Genomic DNA, 2,144 nt, shown 5'->3' with positions numbered 1-2,144 from the left:
CCCCCCCCCCCCCCCTTTTGGTTTTATCCCATTGGTCTCTTGGCTAGGCTGCTGGCTGTTTTTATTGTATTTGCTCCCCCCCGGGGTTGGATTTTCCTTGTTGGCTTAAGCCTCCCTCCTCACCTTTTCCCCTTGTATATTCTCTCTCTCCTTTGGTTATTAATTATTTAATTATCCTAAAAAAAAAAAAAGGACTGGATTGGTGAACTAAAACATTTGCTCATACATGTTTATGATTATTTGTAGTTCCTTCTGAGTAACTTATTGCTATTCTTCTTTCATTAACTAGCATCAATCCAAATGTTGGTTGCACCAGGGAGACGAATAAGGCATTCTGTGGATTTTTTGATCAATCAAAGCAGCATCTGTACCAGGAAACATTTCAAGTGGAAGCATTTTGTGGGGATAAGACTGCTCAAGAAGTTGAAGGCCTCAGTGATGGGGCTGAGATTGTCCAGGTGAGGACCTTGAGAGACCATTTTCTTATGGTGTATTTTCAAATTTATATTTACATGTTAGATTGGATTTGTCATTAAAACTTTTGCTGCTACCATATTTTCTCGAGTTGCTTCATGATTTAGCATGATGTACATCTAGTACATGGATTATGCATCCTTTTAAGAATCTTAGCTGGATATCTTACCCATGTTGTACTTTTCTAGATGGACAAACCTCTATGCTCTTCTGAGGGACTAAATGAGGAAGCATCTATGGCTAAATTGATCAATAAATCTCATATTGAGCAGAGTAGACAGGCTAAAGACCCAAAAAATGATGTTGGGATTGTAACAGGAAATTGGGGCTGCGGTGCTTTCGGGGGAGACCCTGAACTTAAGACTATAATTCAGTGGCTTGCTGCTTCACAGGTAATTTGTTTACTCCTCTTCCATCAATGTTCTGAATATATAAAACATAAAAACTGAACTAAAAAAATTGATGCCGAATCCTGGGGATGGTAGAAAACAAAAGGTTCAGGAATAAAAGCCCTATCACTGAATGAACAGATTTTGTGGCACCAAGCTGACGTTGCATCCCTCTAGGACTGACTACTGTCTTGTCCTTCTCTAGGACAATGAGATGTATATAAGGCCTCTCATGACAATAAGTCTGCAGTCCAGGTTAAGTGTTGAACCGTGCTTGCCTGTAAATTGTATTGTCATGGGTTTAACAAATTTTGAGTAGAAAATGTGCATTAAAGTTGTAAGCTGCAGATGGACGTTATGATGGTTCACCAACAATGATGTAGGGTGTTGATTATACACTGGGCCAGTTTGTGATGCAGAGCTACGGATATACCAGCGCAGGTAGAAGAATCAGTCCCCTATTTGAGTCCCATTGGTTTAAGGTATAAAGCCTAGTCAAGTCCTTTTTTCTGCCCATCAGTTTATGTTCAGGCCCACACTTAGGCCCATATTCTGTTATAACTTAAGCCCATCATAAGCCATCAGTTTACTACATTGAGGCCCATATTTTGTCTCCTAATGGTCTATTGATTGGTGGGGATCTTGGACATATCGTGTGGTTCCATGTTGGAGGATATCTATTATTATAGTTTCTAATTTTGATGTTATTATTTTCCTCTTTGGTTTTAGCCATTAGATCACCTAGGAGGTTTTTAGTTTTCGATGTGGAGTTGTGTGTTGCGTATCTAGTTTTCAATGCGGAGTCGTGTGTTCGAGTTGTTGCTTTCATGCTTAGTAGGGCTGTCAAGAATTCGTTTTCTCATTCCTCCCATCATAAAGTAGGTTGGATGATGGATTGTCTTGCTGGTGGGCGTAATGCATGTAGGACGCTTTGGCTTGACTGATCTATATGGTACGTCAGGTAGACAAATGGTACCTTATTATAGTCTGTCGTTATAAGCCTATGACTGATTTATAGTGGTGTGTCAGGTTGATAGTCGGCACTTATTATAATTAGCCATAAGGTCCATAACCCGTCAATCTTGTTGCATGGATCCTTGCACTCGTCCTTGGTTGGAATCTCCATGTAACCGACCCCATTAAGTTGGGATAAGGTTTTGGATGTCGTTTATCGCCTAGGAAGTTTCTATTTTATTTGATTGTAGGCTACTTGGGAGTTGAGGCTTTTATTCTTGTACTACATCTATTCAAATTAATAAATAGAAGAGAAGGGGGGGGGGG

At 40.0% G+C, this 2,144-nt stretch overlaps 1 protein-coding gene across 4 annotated transcripts in view; it reads left to right on the top strand.

Moving 5' to 3' along the window:
- Positions 1–2,144, top strand: part of LOC122070794 (poly(ADP-ribose) glycohydrolase 1-like) — a 16,216-nt gene that overhangs the window by 6,988 nt on the left and 7,084 nt on the right. The window contains exons 3-5 of one of the 4 annotated variants that reach the window (XM_042635016.1): positions 317–458; positions 663–866; positions 1,283–1,345. In XM_042635016.1, the coding sequence (XP_042490950.1) occupies positions 317–458; positions 663–866; positions 1,283–1,345 (409 nt within the window). Of the gene's footprint in view, positions 1–316; positions 459–662; positions 867–1,246; positions 1,346–2,144 lie in introns of all 4 variants that reach the window. The other 3 variants (XM_042635015.1, XM_042635014.1, XM_042635017.1) reach the window with 3 other exon arrangements.

The sequence above is a fragment of the Macadamia integrifolia genome, unplaced genomic scaffold, assembly GCF_013358625.1.
Source record: "Macadamia integrifolia cultivar HAES 741 unplaced genomic scaffold, SCU_Mint_v3 scaffold_110A, whole genome shotgun sequence".
NCBI classification, from domain to species: Eukaryota; Viridiplantae; Streptophyta; class Magnoliopsida; order Proteales; family Proteaceae; genus Macadamia; species Macadamia integrifolia.
This window is presented reverse-complemented; position numbering and strand designations above follow the sequence as displayed.